Here is a 17778-nt window from a genome sequence, read left to right as displayed (position 1 = left end):
AACGATAAAAAAAATATACAGCATATTATGTAACTAAAAGTGTTGATAAACATGACGTTGCCCAAAATCAAAAGATTGGGAGATTTATCACATAATATATATTATACATTGAAGCATACGCTAACAGTGTAGTCCGACACACCCACGCGTAGCGCACAGTCGACACACGCGGTACTGGCACAACGCGATGTTTTTATATCTAACAATAATATTACTAGTACTCCTGTACTATGTCGTCACGCGGAAATATAGTTACTGGGAAAAGAAAAACGTACCGCACATCAAACCAACGTTCTTATTGGGCAACTATGGAGACTTGATCTTACAGAAAGATGCATTTGGACAGACACTCCAAAGTATTTGTAATAAATTCCCGAACGAGAAATTTGTTGGAGCATACTTCGGCACAGAACCCGCACTCATCCCTAAGGATCCAGAAATTATCAAACTTATTGTGACCAAGGACTTCAACTACTTCAGTGGCCGAGATTTATCAGAACACAATGACAAAGAGCCCATTGCCGTGAATGTGTTTGCCACTTACGGCGACACTTGGAGAGTACTGCGTCAGAACCTCACGCCTCTGTTCTCTTCAGCTAAGATGAAGAATATGTTCCATCTCATCGAGAAGTGTTCACATACACTCGAAGCAGTATTAGACCGAGAAACTAAAATATCAAATGTAGTAGAAGTCAAGTCGTTAAATTCAAGATTCACCATGGAATGCATTGGAGCCTGTGCCTTTGGCGTTGATACGAAGACTTTGACAGAAGAAAAGGACGAGAATCCGTTTAGAAAAATTGCGTCATTTGCAGAACCACCAGCAATAGCTTGCTTCCTTAGAGTTGTTCACGATGTCTGGCCATCAATCTTTTATGGACTGAGGTTAAATATAGGAGCAAAGGTTGTTGACTTTTTTCACAATCTGGTTACTACTGTTATGACTCAGCGGGGATACAAATCTTCTGGACGCAATGATTTCATTGATTTGGTAATGGGTTGGAAAGAAAGTCATCACATTACGGGTGATAGTTTGAAAAACCCTAAAACTGGTGAAGTGAAAAAGCTAATGTTAGAGGTTAATGATGATTTGTTAGTGGCTCAGTGTTTTGTGTTCTTTGCTGCCGGATTTGGAACATCGGCCACCACATTAAGTTATACACTGTTTGAACTAGCCAAGAATAAAGATATTCAAGAGAAAGTGCTGCAAGAAGTTGATGCTTATTTAGAACGCAACAAGAACAAACTGAAATATGAGTGTATCATGGAAATGCCGTACTTGGAGGCTGTTATTGATGAGACTCTTCGTATCCATCCTATTCTCGGTGTAATACCACGGGAGCTGATGGAAGACTACACCCTGCCTGGTGGTGTGAAGTTAGAGAAAGGTCTTCGCATACATATCCCAACGTACTATCTACATCATAATCCTGAATATTTCCCTGACCCTGAGGTGTTCCGTCCTGAAAGATTTCTTGGTGATCAGAAACAAAACATCATTCCTTACACATATATGCCGTTTGGAGAGGGACCGAGAACTTGTATTGGTGAGTATTTATTGTTTTACATTATCACTATTATCTCTCTGTGGTGTACAAATAGGTATGCATTATTATTTACTGATATCGTTCTCTTGAGCATTCAATATTTGGTTTACCTTAGATTGTAACATAAATAATGAACGCTCACAAACATGTTATTAATATTTTATGCAAGTCACTTATAACAGTAATGTTAAAGATTAATACTTTATCTTCGATACTTGGACAACAGCTGTTCCGCGATAACAACTAAAGTAGTCACTCCCACTTGAAGCGCGTCATAAAACTAGTTTACATCGATTCACCGACGCGACGTACTCAAATATAATAACAAACAGCGCTCGCCAGTCAGTCAACTGAGACCGTCTAGGGAAACAACACGATGTTTCTGTATTTATTCGTCACACTACTAATTCTCATCTACTACGTAATCACACGTAAATATGATTACTGGAAACTCAGAAATGTTCCCCACGCTAAACCCACATTCTTATTGGGAAATTATGGTGACTTGTTTCTTCGGAAGAAATCCTTCGGAGAAAATATCCAGGATCGTTGCAATGAATTTCCAGAAGCAAAATACATTGGAGCATTCTTTGGCACGGAACCTGTACTTATACCCAAGGACCCAGAAATCATTAAATTGATTGTGACCAAAGATTTTTACTACTTTAATGGAAGAGAGTTATCTAAATACAACCACTTGGAGCCTGCTGCATTAAATCTCTTCGCAACGTACGGGGACAACTGGAGAGTACTCCGTCAGAACATGACTCCACTGTTCTCATCAGCAAAGATGAAGAACATGTTCCATCTCATCGATAAATGCTCATATATTTTCGAAGAAATGTTGGATCGTGAAATTAAAATTTCAAATGAGTTAGAAGTTAGAAGTATGACATCAAGATATACCATGGAATGTATTGGAGCCTGTGCGTTTGGTGTCGACACAAATACTATGGCAGAAGGAATAGAAGAAAATCCGTTTAAAAAAATTGCAGCATTTGTAGAGCCCCCGACATATTTAGTTTATATAAGAATAATTCGTGCGATGTGGCCGTCGTTGTTTTACTTGTTTGGAGGACGACTATTGAAAAAGCAGTTGGAATTCTTTAACAACCTAATTACTTCTGTGATGTCAAAACGTGAATATAAACCTTCTGGAAGACATGATTTCGTAGATCTCGTAATGAGTTGGAAGCAGAGCCATCAGATAGTGGGAGATAGTATCAAGAATATGAAAACTGGAGAACATAAGAAAGTGACATTAGAAGCAAACGATGACTTACTAGTTGCTCAATGTTTTGTTTTCTTCGCGGCTGGGTTTGAGACGTCATCGACTACTTTGGGCTATACTCTGTACGAACTGGCGAAACATGAAGAAATGCAGAAGAAAGTGCTGAATGAAGTCGACGCATATTTAGCTCGCCACAATAACAAACTGAACTACGACTGTGTTACGGAGCTTCCATACTTGGATGCAGTTATAGATGAAACTCTACGTTTCTACCCAGTCCTTGGGATGATCCCACGAGAGCTGATGGAGGACTACACAATGCCTGATGGCGCAAAGTTAACTAAAGGTTTACGTGTACATTTACCTGTGTACTACTTGCACCATAATCCGGAGAATTACCCAGAACCTGAGGTGTTCCGTCCAGAAAGGTTCTTGGGTGAGGAGAAGCGGAATATAAACCCGTATGTGTACCTGCCGTTTGGAGAAGGACCAAGGACATGTATCGGTGAGTTGAAATATAAAATTAAAAACACATTTATTACACGAAGTTAATCAATAAATACAGTGCGAGAAACTAGGCATCTTTGTTGTATGAGGCATAATCATATAAATATAATATAGTTTTGAGTTATCACGACTTGTTTTGGGACGTATTGTTGTTGTAACATAAAACCGGTTCTGTTTGCATAGCGCCGATATTTACCTTTTTAATCAACGAGTACGCAGTGTGCATAGTAACACACATATGACCTTGTTAATGCTAATGGTAGAGTGTTATTTTTATTTAATCCAAACAATGAATTATCTTGTAGCATTTTGTACTTATTTAATATTAGTAACAACGTAATTATCACCGTATCGGGCCCCCTCTACAAAAAGAGTACGATGACGTTAGATAATATACAGACAACATTGATTCAAGACAATAGAGTTACTTAGCAACAAAATTCCAACTATAATTTACAAGCAGTAGAAAAATCTCAAAGTCCATATAGACAAAAAACCTTCATCATAGTAATTTTTACAATTATAGACATACGGGGAATCACTGTTACTATTTATACTACAAACATATTAGTACTTGCTTACATAAACGTTGTTATCTTGATAATGTGTCATCGCCGGTCATTTTACGCGCAAAGTATAAAAAAGCGTACATACAAAAATGTACGTTTGTATAGATAGAGACCACAGTCAATGTACTGCTCCGTGTGTCTGAGCATAAGGACGATTAGTCAACGCGAGTCGCGCACAGAATCAATATGATTTTTCTGTACCTCATACTAGTGGTACTAGTGCTCATATTCCTCTTTTACTATGTCGTTTCGCGTAAACATAATTACTGGAAAGCAAGGAACGTACGATATGCTAAGCCAACGTTTTTATTGGGAAATTTTACGGATACGTATCTCGATAAGAAGTTCAATGGAGAAATAATCGACGACATCTGCAAGCAGTTCCCTGATGAGAAGTACGTTGGAGCTTTCAACGGTACGAAACCCGTCCTGATTCCTAAAGATCCAGAAATTATCAAGTTGATCGTGACCAAGGACTTTTATTACTTTCATGGAAGAGCGTTATCAGAGTATAATCACAAAGAACCCGGTGGCTTGAACCTTTTTGGTACATTTGGTGATAATTGGAGAGTTATCCGGCAAAACATGACTCCTCTATTCACATCAGCAAAGATGAGGAACATGTTCCATCTTATAGAAAAATGTTGTCACGAATACGAAGCTATGATAGACAGAGAAATAAAAATCTCCAAGGAGCACGATGTGATGCCGATGACTACTAGGTTCACTATGGACTGTATTGGAGCCTGTGCTTTTGGTATAGATACAAAAACTATGACAGAAGGAGAGGATGATAATCCATTTAGAAGGATAATTCGTTCTTCGAAACCAAAGAAAAGTGTGATTTACCAGGCTATGCTGCGGTCTCTGTGGCCTGAAATCTATTATGCTCTAGGTTTCAAAATGCCAAGCACTCAAATGGATTTTCTACATAAATTGATCACTTCTGTGATGGACCAGCGGGATAACAAACCTTCTGAGAGAAATGATTTTGTAGATCTCATAATGGGTTGGAAACAAAAGCATCATATAGTGGGAGACAGCATCAGGAATATGAAAACTGGTGAAAATGAAAAAGTGGTATTGGAAGCCAGCGATGACTTACTTATAGCTCAGTGCTATGTTTTCTTTGCTGCTGGTTTTAAAACATCAACTACTGCTCTAAGTTACACTTTATATGAAATTGCAAAACATGAAGATGTTCAGAACAAAGTATTTAAAGAAATAGATTCGTATTTAGCTCGTCATGATAATAAGATAAATTACGATTGTGTGTCGGAGCTGCCATACTTGGACGCTGTCATAGACGAGACATTCCGGGTGTATCCAGTGCTTAGTGTAATTCCACGGGAGTTGATGGAGGACTACACAATGCCTGATGGAACAAAGTTGGACAAAGGCTTGAGTGTACAATTACCTGTATACCATCTTCACCATAACCCAAAATTCTACCCAGAACCTGAGGTATTCCGTCCAGAACGGTTTCTGGGTGAGGAGAAGAAGAATATCAATCCGTATGTATATCTACCATTTGGAGAAGGACCAAGAGTGTGCATAGGTACGTTATAAAGAATTTCTTATGTTACAAAGTTATTATAAAACTTGAAAATCCGATCGAACATGTGAATTGATTTCTTAAAAGAAAAGAATGATGTGCTGTATAAGCATCTTTGTGTTAATTTATTCGTTTTCCTTATTCAAAACATGTGTAGGTGTAACAGTCACAATGATACGAGTTGTCAAGGTCAAATCATCGCGGTCAACTACCGTGACCATGACCGAGTCATTATTTGTAGATTTTGAACTTCTGAATAAATCACCTTTTTAATAGATATTACAGGTTACCTTTTATGTAATTTGGACATGTTGCAACATGTCTGAGATGGATCCGCATCCTCAACTTAGTTGTTTACGAATTCAAAAGGTTTCTTTTGCGCAGCAACATTCGTATGATGAATCACCTGTTCCCTTAGTACGAGTTTGTTTTACGTTTAACGCAATGAAGACAAGATCCCGTTCGGCTCTCTGATTGGTTGGTTCATTCGTACCAGCCAATCACAGCGCCGAATGCGCTTTCGTTTCATTTTCGTTCAACATTAAGCAAACTCGTACTAAGGTTACTGAACTATTTTGTTATCATATTGATTATCTTAATCCACGCGTTATCTAGTTACTATCAAACATTTTATTGTTATTATATTTTTAGCAATGAATATATTTCTATTTTTAAACATATGACTTGAAAGTATTGCAACTCATTATGAAATTGTGTGTGTATAAATAGAACTTAGGATTAATTAATTAGTGATATTGTTTTATGAAAGGAAATCGTTTGTGAACATTGAAAAACATAAATGTAGATAACGACACTGCAGAGGTAGTGCTAAAAATACATTGTGTTGTCAATAGATAAGATATGATGGACTGAAGTGTACAAAAGACACAGGATTTAATAACATTCCATATATTTATTTATGGAAAGGAATAATATAAAAATAGGAGCCGACCAGTAACATACCACAGTTAGTTAGCACGGTCTAAGTTAGTTGTGGTTAGGGCTCCAGAGACAGAAACATCATCACAGTGCGTGCCGTTTTCAAGTGAACTGCCTTCTGTAACAGGCTCTTGATCCATCCGCTTAACGTCCAATGATAGATGTCGAGACTTTTAGGGATCAACCCATCGACCAACACGACTATCGACACAATGTTAGCCGAATACACATTCCTTATGTGGACAACCTCGTGAGCCCAGTCAAGATATTTTATTTGTTTATCCTTCTCAACTTTCACGAGGTTTTTGTCATGTGGGATAGCGACCTCGATTATTATCGTGCTTGTGACATTAAATAATCATTGAAAATTGTGATCATAAAAACTGATAATATTTTAAGTAAATGAGACTTATAAATATATAGACTTATATTATACTGAGAAAATCACATAATTCCCATGTTGGTTTCCAGTGAATCTTAATGCCATAATATAACGAGCTGCTCTTCTCAGCTCTCAATGTAAGGAGAAGAATAGTTAACTCTTTCCAGAAATTTTATTTTCCTATTTGTTAACAGAAACTGTTTCTCAATTTTTTACCTTCATGTAATTGTAGGAGACTTAAAATGTCTCTTACAATTTAGCAACATTCGCCTTTTTTTATATGCCTTTTACCAAATCATTCATATACCCTTTTTGTTCTCAGGTATGAGGTTTGCGAAGATGCAGATGTTGGCTGGTCTGATCACGATGCTGAAGAAGTACCGCCTGGAGTTAGCTGATGGTATGCCGACGAAGCTGAAGTTCAAGGCTCAATCCTTCATCACTCATCCAGTGGGAGGAATCAGGATTAAGTTTATTGAAAGGGAGGGATGGGAGAGTAGGGTGTTCGCTAAGGATAGCTAAATTCGTAGACAGTTGGCTGAATACGATGGATTTGTTCACGAGTCTTGTATATACCTATATTAACTGCATAGTGGCTGGGCAAATGGCTGCCTTGCAACGTGTATTAGATTCCCGCACAGAACAACTCTTTGTGTGATTCATTGTTTCGCGTATGGGTATAATGTGCATTTGAAATTATATGTTTGAAAACGCACCCACGACACAGGAGAAAATTTTAGTGTGGTGCAATGTTTTAAAAAAAGAAAATTAAAATTAACCTTTTATTTTATATACAGTTTAGTTACCTGGAGAGATTGATACACGTGAACAAATCCATGGTTATTAAAACGACTGAGCTAGAACTAAAGTATTTAACTCAAATCGAAATGGCTTAAGTTTAGTGTAACGCTATATTATTTGTTTTGTCACAAACACCATAAACGCTTTTTATAATTATCAAGCAGCTCAATTATTATTTTAATCGTATATGACTGTTTTATTATTTTAATTGTTTACCTCAACACTTGTACTGTAGTAATTTCCAGCTGGTTATTATTGAGGTAAATATGTAAGATTTAATTTTAATTGGTACTTATTGCAAATAGGGAGATACGAATTGTGACACTGTCTATAATGTTGTATTTTTGTGTGATTTAGTAAAATGCCATCTTAGAGACATTTAATGATTACTTAAACTATTCCTTAGTAACGATTTTCTATAGAAAACAATTGTTAAGTACTTAAGTAACCATTAATTGACTCTGAGTACTGCGATTAGTTTCTTATTTGTGATTGACCTATTATACTTTAGAACACAAGTGTTTTACTAGTATTAATTATTATCATATCGATTATACGTTTTATATACAAAGCTTTGAGTGTTTCCTTTATCTTTTCTCTTAAAGATAACGTATAAAGAAGAACAATACACAATATACTCGAAGTAGTTTTCCAACGATCGTATTATATAGAAATATTTTAGTATCCAATGCTGTTATGTTCAATCTTTATATACATATAATATATATGTACATACAAACATTAGAATCCCCTTAGAATATGGTAGGAAGGCAAAATCTTGGATAAAATGTGGCCTAGATCCATAAAAAGAAATACGTTTCGTATTAGAATAATTTCTTTTAGATAATGTCGGAGCCTGAATTCTCGGGAGAGATGAATGAAACGAAACAACTGAATATCGAGAGAGACATCGATATCAGTTTTATTATTTAGAGAGTATTCTGCCTCGATGTTTTTTGTTATTGAGCAGCATTAGCATAATGATATCCGCTCAGATGGTTCCACTGCTGAAAGGCACGGCGGTATAGGCAGATTGATGGGTACTAAGCGACTTTGTTTAGTGTAGATTGGATATAAGAATTTAGCGCTTTAATATTTACGAAGAGTAGAATTCAATTACTACAGGTTTACTAGGATAGTAACCTAGGATAGGATAGAGCCATGCTTCGGCACGTATGGGCCGGCTCTGGACCACGGCCTCACAGAAAACCGACGTGAAACAAGGCTTGCGTTGTATTTCATTATGTGAGTGAGGTTACCGGAGGCGATATTACCCCCTTTCCAATTTTTTTAATCCCCGATTTCTTAACAACCCTTTAATTCTTAACCCCCAAAGGTAACGCCCCCGGCAACGCACTTGTAACGCCTCTGATGTTTCGGGTGTCCATGGGCGGCGCCGCTTGCTTAACATGAGAGGATCCGTCTGCCCTTTTACCGGCTTATAACATAAAAAAGGGATTTACTATGCAGGTAAGGAAATAAAGATTATCATAGTACAGACACAGTAGCTAGTATTATACTAACGCCCTTATACTGAAACGCTACTCAAATTTAAATTTTACTTAAATATCGTTCTATCTCTGTCTTTTATAAAGAATTTGTAGCGTCTTAAAATTGAGTGACGTTTGAGTATTTGACCATAAATTATATAGTTCTTAACCAAGCCACATCTCTAACCATTGGTCGGTTCAGTAGCCCACGTACATACTTCCGATCCATCACAGTTACCTTAAACATTGGTCCTATAAACAGAAACACGAGAATAACTCTATTACTATTTATGAGCGCAATGATAAATAGAGCCGGTGGCTTCCTTGGGGGTCAGCAGGAGCGTTGTAATTAATTATACGTAGCACTCGACCTTGAAGGGAGGGGCTAGGGAACGAGCGATTTGATCAAAGGGTATTAATATAACAATGTCTATGAATTTTTATTATAACTTTCGTGAGACGTAGTAAATTAATTATTATGTTATCGGCTTACTCACGTAACTGTTTGACGAGGAACTCGACTAGTTTCAAGCATTGAAATGGAATGCTGCTCATGAACATGACCCCTAACATGGCTTGAAATTAGTCGAGTTCATTGTTAAACAATTACGTCGAGTAAGCCGATTACAGAATAATTAATGTCTATGCATAATTATATTATTCTTTGAACTTGTTGACAGTAGTTATGTATTGTCTTTGTTTGTACCTTTGAAATAAATAGTACATATTTTAGATTGTCAAGTAATTATTGACTTCAGTATTTAGTATCTATGGCTATGTCTTGTTGCGCCTTCTAAGATAGCCATAGCATCAACTAACTATGTGGTTGATGATACGCCGCGTCGTCTTTGCTATAATTATATGGCAGGCGCTACATTTATACTATGCAAATTATCTTGGATATAAATACATTAGCTATTTGCGATTATATTTATCTAGATGTTTGCCCATTCTACAATACACTTCTAAAATAATTAAAACCTATTTACTAGGCAAAGTTATAAGATGGTGTATAAGATATAATTCCAATACATAGCAGCCTCACAAACATTAATATAACAAATGAATATCACAATCACCCCCAGCCTCCGTGGCTCCATCGAAGATAGTTCACGTAACACATTCCCACTTAATGCCCGCTAGATTGAATGGCGCGGGATTTGAAGCGTGAGCCGCCTGCCAACGATGCCCACCTGACAACTTTCCATTCTTCTCCATTTGTTCACAAAGTAGCACACGAGGTTACTTAGTGGGAGCCTTCCTGGTACCACTGTGATGTGTGTGAGACATTTTATTAATGAGGCTATGGCGTATTTCTTGTAATAATTGTGTGATGGTGTTGTTGCTTCGATTCCTTAGTGAATCAGTGTTAGATTAGGTGAAGACCAATTTAGGAGATTTTCTTTTCTGTTTAAATTCTGCAAATATGTTTTTATTTTCACTTAAACACTGACTTTTTTAACATAGGTAATTGGTTATTGCAGTAGTACTAGCAATGGTTATTTAGGCATCACAATACATGTATTGTGATGCCTAAATACCCATTGCTAGTACTATTATTGCTAGTACGGCGAGCAAGGGTAGCTCACCGCCCGAACAGAACCAGACCCGTGCGTGCGGCGCGTCGCGTTCCGCGCGCGCCTCAAAGAGCCATCAGACCACCACAGATGGGGCCCAGCAGGGCTGATGCCTGATCCGGAGCTGCGGACTACCTAGCGGGTTTACCGGGGCTCCGTAACTCGAAAGGCAGGAGTAGGAACGGGGTGGTTTTTAGTCAGTAAGAGTCTGACACTCCCTTTCGCCTCGCCCAAGGCGAGAAAAGTCATTAGATGATTTTTCCCCTCTCAAAAAAAAAAGGCCCAGAAGGAAATGGAAGAAATTAACACCTACGTTAAGGATTGACCGTAGAAAGCTCTGCTCTGGACGGAGGGTAGGGAGGCCTTTGCCCTGCAGTGGGACGATCACGGCTGAAAATAAAATGAATAAATAAAATAATCCATTACTTAACTGACAAAGAATTGAGTGTAGCCAGGCTTAATGTTTGATGGGGGAGGTGGCAGCACCTGTAAGCATTTTAGATATACATATACGAGTATTACAATAGATTGAGATTGGTAAAGTAGTAAGTATTCTTACCATCATATTAAGACAATTCATAAGCCAAATCGTATCACTATAGTGGTGAAAAGCACAGCAAACACAAACAAAAACCAAATTAAATTGAATTGACAGCTTTTCCTATCATTGCAATTATAATAGACATTAATATCTATTTACTTACAAAAATCACCACTAAAACAAGCCATAGATATACTTTAAAGATTTTAATCTAACGATAAACTGACATCAACGACTCATGTACATATGTGTCTAAAAACTCGGAATTTTTCATTAAATGATAAATGATAAATGATATTTATTTCTGTAAATAGATTATAAAATAACACTTTTACACGTCAATATTTCAAATAGCTAGATGAGGCCGGCATTTCCTATCCGACTACTCTGAGAAGAAATGCCGAAACAAACTCAGAGGTCATAGTCTCTTTTAAAGTCCAGACAAAATCAATTAAAGATGTCGGAGAACCGTGCAAGTTTATTCTGTAGTGGTCTTTTGAGGAAAGAACCACAGCAGTTTGAGCGGACCTGTTCAGATGGCAGCACGCATGTGTCAGTTTACAATGAGCTCAGCTGACGGCTGTTGCTGAATGATACGACGAACAATACCTACCAAAAGAACATTTGGGTAGGCCACACCAATGCTCACACTGTCAGAATATAATTAACTACAAGTGAAATGACTAGGCAAACTCTCGCACGGTCCTCAAACTAACAATTTTAAAAATAATATGTGAAAACAAAAAAATATCGAATGATATTAATGTATATCATGTCAAATTGTATAAAAATGTAACTTGTGTTACAAACATGTCAACATGACCTGTGTGGACATTATAGCGGCTCACTCCCAAGCCTGACTATCATCTAAGTAGTCTTTAATTTTATAAAAAGCTTTACTATACAGTTTTTCTTTAATAACATTTTTAAATTTATTCAGGCTCAAACTTTGAATATCGCTGGGAATTTTATTGTAAAAGCGTATGCATTGACATCTGAACGAACCACTTATTTTCTTAAGTCTAGTAGTGGGAACAATATATTTGTTTTTACTTCTAGTGTTTATATTATGTATATCACAATACTTTTTGAATAAATTAATGTTTTTGTGAGCATACACTACATTTTCATAAATGTATTGAGAAGGAACAGTCAATATATTAATTTCTTTAAATAGTTCCCTAAGAGAGTGCCTCGGACTAAGATTATAAATTGATCGAATGGCTCTTTTCTGCAGCACAAAGACAGACTGAATGTCAGCAGCATTTCCACAGGAGGATACCATATGACATGATACTATGAAAATAACTAAAGTATACTAATCGCGCTGTATTTACATCGGTCAAATTTCTAATTTTTTTAACGGCATATGCTGCAGAGCTGAGTCTTTTCGACAACTTATCTACGTGTGGAGCCCACTGTAGCTTAGCGTCCAGAGTTATACCTAAAAAGACAGTTGAATCTACAGGGTCCAACTCCTCGCCCTTGATTAGCACGCTGGTTTTCACATGTCTAACATTTGGTGTTGTGAATTTAATGCATTTAGTTTTTGATTCATTAAGTAATAAATTATTGGCACTAAACCAGCGTACTATTTTTGATTAGACATTAAACAATCATCCAATAGCAATCCTCACTAAACTATTTTAGAAAACCCTTTCACAAACTAATAAAACCCCGAGCAAAATCCACTCACATTTTAGCGGCAACTTTCTGAAAACATACTCGTACTAAAGCACTTGCATCGATTCTAACTTGCCAGTGGATTGGACTTCTGAAACCGTGTATATTTTTATTCGAAAACTTGTCGACAAGAAAATTGTCCGAGTGGAGCAAATACGGTACACACCGGCTGTTTTTCTAGTATTGTAAGCCGAGCATGAGAGGCTCTCAGCCTGGATGATTGAACATAGCAGCCAAGAAATTACATTTTATTTTCTTCAGAAAGATTGAACAACTTTCCACTGCTATATGAGTTTTTAACTTATTTAAACTTCTAAAAATAAACTACCAACAAAACTATCTAGACAAAAATAAAACATTCTTCGGTATAAAATACTCGGTAACTTCACAGATAGCTAAAGCAAAGGAAGATTAAATTTCTCAGCGAGTTCCACAAAGAAATTGTTAGGCGGCCGGCATACTTAAACTTGCCCACTGTATTATTACAAACAATATATTTTTGTTCTCCATGTGCCTCTGTTATGATTATTGCTATCGTAAAATAAATCCGTACGAACCCCGTAACGGCTCACGGAAAAATTGCCGGAATGCCGGATGTTTACTGAATACTAGCTCATCGGGCCGGTTCGTGTCCGAGCCGTCTACGGGTTTATGTGCTGTGTGAATCTTGATTATCAACGAAAACTGGAGCAGTGTACATAACGCAGAAATTTGTAGCAGATATCAAAATAGATCGTAAAGTATTGTTCTACAGAAAACCTTCTATACTTATTTGTACAAAATACAAAATCAAACACGACACTGACCAACAACAGCTATTTATAAAATCCGATCCAAAAATAGTAACAAAACAGATACATATTGTTAAACGCGTAACAGAAACCACTCAACAGGATCCTAAACGGAAAATCCTTGTGAAAATACTCGTCTATTGAGAAAAATAAGTGCGTCCCCAACAAATGGGTTTACTACAATAAAAGTTCTGAATCCTTCCGGTGGTAAAGAATTAGCGGAGTGAGAGGGAAGGTGGCCATTGTGTGGCCCGGGCATCGAGCGGTGTAACCGACGCTGGCTCGCGACATGTGGGGAAATGCGAATGTGTGCTATTAAGTATCAGGTGATTGCTTTCCAAGAAATGTATTATTATATCCTTTTGTTATAAACGATAAACTTTGTATTGTTTTTGAAATTATGTCTTAGTTTTGTTACCTGCCTGTTGAATTCTTGTATTTCTTACCTTAAGTATTGTTTTCTTAAAGTCTAGAAATGTAATTTTGGGAATGAAAAATAAAAGGGAGGGATGCACATGATATGTGCGGCGTGTGCCTATTTGTAAAGACATAAAGGGTAATACTAGCTATTATTTTTTAGAATTAACTTCCATTGCACCGAAGCTAACAAAATCAGCACTTCCTACCCTTTCCTCAAAACTTTGGTTTAACATAAATCTTCTATATTTCCTCACATTATAGAATCTTCTGATTAAAACTTGAAAAGGTTAAGCAAATCCGGGGCCATCTATTACTGGAAAAGTCCACAAGACACACAGATTCTTAGGCCAACTTAGTCCAGCGGAGGAACATAAAGTTGCCGGCCCTCCGAGCCCTTCCGAAGGACATCTATTTCCATTAAAACTTAGATTAGCTGAGCCCTCTGACCTTTGCAAATACGTTAGACACATTTATTTTTAGATCAAACAAAATGAAATAAGGAAAATACTTGTATTCAGTTTGACCAATTTGTATTGAAATACGATGATTTTCAACGTCTAGTGTCAATGAACTTGAAAAAGTTTCATGTAAGATATTAGAATTAGTTAGTTAAGTGTCGCAGAGCCATGCTTCGGCACGAATGGGCCGGCTCGACCCGTGTGATACCATGGCTATACAATGTTTGCGTTGTTTCGTTGTGTGAGTGAGGTGACCGAAGACCCAATTACGCCCAATCCCTGATTCCCCAACAACCCTTAAATTCCCATTCCCAAAAAAGCCAGCAGCGCACTTGTTCCTCTGGTGTTTGGGTGTCCATGGGCGGCGGCGATTGCTTACCATCAGGTGAGCCGTCTGCTCGATTATCGACTTATACCATAAAAACCTTGAATTCGCACATCTGCTGACAAAACGATGAAAAAATACACATTACACATTGTATAACGTATCAGAGATACAGTATCACCCCCACACGCCCCACTTTCTGCCATAAAAACAAAGTATGTGTCGGGAATGCCTGACATGGTCGGTGCCAATCACGCGGCGACTCCCAATTTAACTTTTAATGAATACGCGTTTGCTTCCCGGGCGAGGCCACCGCCACTGTTCGCTTTGTCCCTGATTTGAATTTAATTGTATATGTATAACGGTCATTTGTTTACTTTGATCCTGGGTGAAGAGGTTTTAATTATTGAGAATAGTAGGCGACACCCTGAACCCCCGTGGGGTTCTATCTAAATGTAGCGGAGTTTTCATTACGCACGTGTTAGACCATGTATATCCATGTCCATGTATACACGGTGTTACAAAAAGGGGGTATACATAATTATTAAGTGCACGGTTTCTAGATAACATAACAAACGATACGGGAAGGGTTTTTAAACTCATGTTTTCATGGAACGAAGTTATGAATTTTTCCAATATTTTTTTTTTCATGCGAATTAAAATTAGGTAGATATGTACTAGGTGATCAGATTTACAGAAGAAATGTTTCGTAATTAGCGAGTGACTCCTGTAGTGTTGTGACACGTTTGTATAATTTATAAAATCAAGAATCATGCGACACCAAGTATTTGGTATCAATTTTTTTTTAAACGTATTTTAAGCTGAAACTTTGTGTAGAGATTCTATTCAATCTGTATTCTTCAGTGCTTCTTGATGTATATGGGTATTTTGTTACACGCTGTATAAACCTGTATTACAAAAAACCATGATTTGATTCTATTATAACTTTCATGAGACATACCAAATTAATTATTATGTTATCGGCTTACTCACGCAACTGTTTTGAGTAGCAGCGCGACAATCGCCGCGTCGTGTGTCGCGGAATGCTGCTCGTGAACATGAGCCTCTAGCATGACTTGAAACTAGTCGAGTTCTTCGTCGAACAGTTACGTGAGTACGCCGATAATATAATAATTTGTATGTATTTGTATTAGAAAAGGCATTTTAAAAATGTATGTAGCTTTGTTAGGCCGTAAACGTCACAAGTATGACATATTATATCTACTAAGTAGTAGATGGAAAATAGTGGTCATTTCAAATATTATAAAGAGATATTGTCCGGATATGAAAAGCCGAATGATGAAGGAAATTGATTCTGAATAATAGTATTAAGTCTTTTGCAGTATCCATAAGATTTCATTTAATGGTATCAGAAGCTTCGTGATTGTGATTTTGTATTTAAATATAGAGTAAATGCAATATATTAAATTTAACTAACCTAACATTAGGAAGTAGCAAACTAGCGTAAACCACAAGCTAGCCAGCGAGTGAAAAAGATAAAAAAATAATTACTACCGGCTGTAAGCACGTACAATATTTAAGTGTACATATAAAGTTCCATGAGAAGTGTGGGGCCATAAAGTAGGCGTCCATAGTCCGGTCACGTGGCAGCGGCCGCCTGTGTTTATAGGCGCCAGTAATGACTGGATAAAACCGGAATGGGCTGGTTTATTATGGTTGTTTGGACGACCTAGGACGATTATACAGAAGCACCATTTTTGCTGCAATAGAGAAATTGATAAGAAAACTATTTGAAGTACTATGGACTAGGGATTAGAAATGATATTCTATTAAGCAACGAAAATGTATCACGTTGAAATTTCATCGAAACACAAGTTCAAGAAAAAAGGAAGAGACTGCTTCGTCGGTCGAATGGTCGCAAGTGCGACTGCCGGACAAGGGATCGCCGGTTCGATTCCCGTGTCAGGCAAAGTATTACTGGGCTTTTTTCGGTTTTTTGGAAATTCCTCAGTAGTATCACGGAGTCTAGAATTGTGCCCAGTATAGGATCAACCCCTAAAACATGGGACTTAATATAACACTGAATAAATAGTGAAAAGTGGATGTGTATTGTATAGCGGATTTACGTGCCGTAAAGTGCACTACTTCTGGGATAAAAATGCGTGATGTTGTGTGTAAGTTTGACATGATTTCATCAGTTCTGCAAGCAGTGCTCTACCAGAAGCTTCTTAATTATGACTTCACCAATGCTATCTTCTCAATAATGATCATTAGCAAGTTGACTATGTTGATTGATGTTTTTGATGCTCAGACTTAATTATTGAGCATTTTCACCTAAAGTAACTGACATTTTATCAAATTTTAAATGACTGGGTTTACTGCCCCTCTCTTTTATCATGGTGACTTAGTGTAGCGATATTTGCTCCAAGAGTATTAGAAGTATTTACGTAACGTATAAAGTTACGTTAAATATGAACGCACACGCCACTTACATCGTTTTAGTGCTGATCGACCTATTGCAGTTTGTTGGTAAGTGTACTCCTTGATCGAGATATTATAGGGCTTTACGGAAATCTACTTAAAAGTATGGGTTGCCCTGATATTGGTCATGGGAGAAAATGGTATAAAGTTCAATCTTAGCTGAGGGATATGGGATCGTTTGTGGCACAATTTGCAAAACGGGTTTATCCAGCCCGACACGAAAATACATGGCTCTGATCAGAATTGCAACCAGCCGGTATTAAATTGGTAGTCTTATTTTCTATACGGAAGTTCTATGCAGATTGCACAGTGGTGCAACGTGTAACGGATTCGGTTCAAGCTCGGAGCAACACTTTTTGTGATCTACAAATTGTTGTTTCAGGTCTGGGTGTCATATGTATGCGAAATTACATGTTTGAAAACGCACTCATTGCACAGGAGAAAATGTTAGAGTGTGGTAAAATAAAATTATGACGTGTCAATAAAATAGACTATTCAGATCAATCCCATTATTGTTTTA

At 37.3% G+C, this 17778-nt stretch overlaps 2 protein-coding genes across 4 annotated transcripts in view; both read left to right on the top strand.

Annotated features, from left to right (window-relative positions):
- The window catches only part of LOC118274145 (ATP-dependent Clp protease ATP-binding subunit clpX-like, mitochondrial), a 298109-nt gene that overhangs the window by 136947 nt on the left and 143384 nt on the right, over positions 1-17778 (top strand). The gene's annotated exons all lie outside the window — the stretch shown is intronic.
- LOC118273800 (cytochrome P450 6B2) lies at positions 10-8100 on the top strand. 3 transcript variants are annotated; one of them, XM_035590918.2, is made up of 2 exons: positions 10-1547; positions 7053-8100. In XM_035590918.2, exons 1-2 carry the CDS (start codon positions 188-190, stop codon positions 7250-7252), a joined length of 1560 nt encoding a protein of 519 aa, XP_035446811.2. In that variant the 5' UTR covers positions 10-187; the 3' UTR covers positions 7253-8100. The 3 variants fall into 3 exon arrangements, with proteins under 3 accessions (XP_035446811.2, XP_035446810.2, XP_035446809.2); XM_035590917.2 differs by lacking the exon at positions 10-1547 and adding an exon at positions 1744-3283; XM_035590916.2 differs by lacking the exon at positions 10-1547 and adding an exon at positions 3386-5412.

This window comes from Spodoptera frugiperda, chromosome 3 (assembly GCF_023101765.2).
Source record: "Spodoptera frugiperda isolate SF20-4 chromosome 3, AGI-APGP_CSIRO_Sfru_2.0, whole genome shotgun sequence".
Lineage (NCBI taxonomy): Eukaryota > Metazoa > Arthropoda > Insecta > Lepidoptera > Noctuidae > Spodoptera > Spodoptera frugiperda.
Note: the sequence above shows the minus strand (reverse complement) of the source record. Positions and strands in the feature narration are given on the sequence as shown.

What these genes read in the sequence shown, in the direction of transcription:
- LOC118273800 (XM_035590916.2), top strand. Translation starts at nt 4,041, where the DNA reads ATGATTTTTCTGTACCTCATACTAGTGGTACTAGTGCTCATATTCCTC. An exon ending in AGGACCAAGAGTGTGCATAG is followed by an intron (nt 5,413 to 7,052) that starts GTACGTTATAAA and finishes TTTTGTTCTCAG; the next exon opens with GTATGAGGTTTGCGAAGATG.